Source organism: Nansenia antarctica, assembly GCF_963989245.1.
Source record: "Nansenia antarctica genome assembly, chromosome: 7".
Classification (NCBI taxonomy): domain Eukaryota; kingdom Metazoa; phylum Chordata; class Actinopteri; order Argentiniformes; family Microstomatidae; genus Nansenia; species Nansenia antarctica.
Genome location: NC_137677.1, coordinates 16,303,700 through 16,306,199, shown reverse-complemented (window position 1 = coordinate 16,306,199; position 2,500 = coordinate 16,303,700). Strand labels below are relative to the sequence as shown.

The 2,500-nt window shown below is 42.5% G+C and overlaps 1 protein-coding gene across 1 annotated transcript in view; it reads left to right on the top strand.

Moving 5' to 3' along the window:
• Window positions 1-2,500, top strand: part of tns3.2 (tensin 3, tandem duplicate 2) — a gene marked incomplete at both ends in the record, with an annotated part of 33,284 nt that overhangs the window by 697 nt on the left and 30,087 nt on the right. The window contains 5 exon segments of the mRNA XM_080536606.1: window positions 16-80; window positions 1,053-1,136; window positions 1,382-1,494; window positions 1,693-1,834; window positions 2,343-2,418. Of these exon segments, the coding sequence (XP_080392732.1) occupies window positions 16-80; window positions 1,053-1,136; window positions 1,382-1,494; window positions 1,693-1,834; window positions 2,343-2,418 (480 nt within the window).

Genomic DNA, 2,500 nt, shown 5'->3' with positions numbered 1-2,500 from the left:
TTATGTCCCCAACAGGGAAGCAAAGGCAGGATTGGAGTGATCGTGGCCTCTTACATGCACTTCACCATCATGTCAGACAGGTAACCCTGATTCTTCTGTTAGCATTTATACTCAACCTTATCTAGGTGATGCTAACGTTAGCATTCACACGTTCCCTTCCCCGCTCATTTCAGCTTATTAATGTCTTATCATGTCATGGTTAGGACACTGTTTCGTTTATACAGTATGTCTAGTAGGACCCCGTCTAGAGCCCAATGAAACGTCAATGATTACCTTATTGTAAAGTAAAGTAATAAGAGAAATGTTCAATAGAGACAGTATTTCACATGGCCACACCGTTGCATAATAGACAGATTCAAAGGAATCTCAGTCACCAAAAGGCAAAGGGCAAGACTGTTTTCTAATTGAAGAGACTTTGATCTAAGCTGTTGTTTAGTTTTGGGGCAGGGATCAGGTTGCTATGGGATACCAACACAACACTAGATAAGTGGATAGCATGTAGAACAAATAGCCACTAGCATGTCCTCTCCAGAGAGCATATTGATGTTTTTTTCTTTAATTCAATATCAACACAAGATTTTTGTTTACAGGGGCATTACCACTCTTCACTCTTATCTATTCTTTCTTATATGAGAGATATGGAAAGTGTGCTCCATAGGTCAGTATTTATTCTTGGAGTGTCACCATTGTGAGTGAGGGATCATGGGAAGGGTTACAAAGGTAAAGGCCACAGGAACAATACCGGAAAGGGGAAGTTCAATTCAGTGTTTGTGTGTGTGTGTGTGTGTGTGTGTGTGTGTGTTCACCCATGGTTGTCTGCTGACAGACATTGGCTGTTACTGTAAATACCGATAACATTTTTGCACGTCATCAGCTCCCCTATCTGTTGCCTGTGTGTGTGTGTGTGTGTGTGTGTGTGTGTGTGTGTGAGTGTGTGTGTGTGTGTGTGAGTGTGTTTATTCGACCAGACTGGAGAAATTAGAGCAGTATACTAGGATGTCGGGATATGAAGGCATGTAGTTGTAGTATCTGAATGTGTGTGTCTCTCTCAGTGCAGACCTGGCCCTAGACCACTTTGCCATGAGGAGGTTCTACAATGACACAGTGTCTGCCCTGATGACGCCTTCCCAGAGACGGTAAGTAAGGCCCCACACCAACTCTGACAGAAGTGCTCTACAGGTCAATACAGTTCAGATGTTAACTCTTGGGTCAGCTGTACACCTCTGATCGGCCCTGCAGACATAGTACTGCAGACATAGTACTCCCTTGTTCTAATGTTCTAAATCAGGGGAGTCAGACTTAAAAGGTCTCTCTCTCTCTCTCTCTCTCTCTCTCTCTCTCTCTCTCTCTCTCTCTCTCTCTCTCCCCTCCTCCTCTGCAGGTATGTGTGGATGCTGGGCCGTCTGTTAAAGGGAGTGATGAAGATGAACCCCTGCCCTTTGTTCCTCCTCTGTATCGTTCTTCATGGGCTGCCCGACCTCAACCCTGAGGGAGGTTAGACTGAACCAAACACCTGTCAAACAGATGACACACACAAATGCTGCTCTAAACCGATTGCTGCCCTACATAAGTGTGATATCTTTGTATACTTGTGTATTACGTAAAATACATATTTCTATTTCAGGTGATTTTAAGTCGTTTTTTTAAGAACATATCAACGAAAATCTTATATCTGTATATTTGTAATATTAGATTATGATATCAGTGGTCAGGGTAGTATGGATCAGGTGAGGGTTATGATGACATCATCTTCTGTGTGTGTGTTGTCTACAGAATGTTGTCTGTTCCTGAAAGTGTACCAGAGCCTGCAGACAGTCTGCACCTCAGCAGTTTAGTAAGTTACACTGTCATAAACTATTGAAGTTCATGAAGGTTCAGTCAGGCCCTTTAAGGTGAACGGCAGTTGGCCGACATTCTGTAAAACATGTCCTATGTTCATGTGACAGGCTTTAAGAGCAGAACCCAAACATAGTTGAGCTGTTGTTCGCCCCTGGCTACGCCAGTATGTTTTGGGCTTCCCACCCATCACCCCAGCTTCCACCTGCAGATTATTTCCGCTCTATTACCTACCTACAGGAGTTTGAAGTTATGGGCATTTCACAAATGATAATTTTGGTATTTAATTTAATTTCAAGCTGGGAGCTACTGTATTTCAGAGCAGAGACATCCATTTACAAGCCTAATGTATTTACCATTTTCATTCAACTATTATCATATTTAAGATGTAGGTGTACTGACTGAACTATATTTAAGCACAATACTGCATATTAGCATAATACTGGTTATGCTATTGTGTGTTTATGCCTGTGTTTAACACATGTATGTGTTCGTGTTGGCCACAGTCATGTGCGACCAGGACAGACGGAGAGGGTCTACTTTGTGCTACAGCCAGCTCAACTGCTCAAGGGTGATATAATGGTAAGTCCCCTTGTACATCCATATACTAGACCTGGACAGTTCATTAGTTAGTCAGCAAATATCTCCATTAAATAATAGTGAC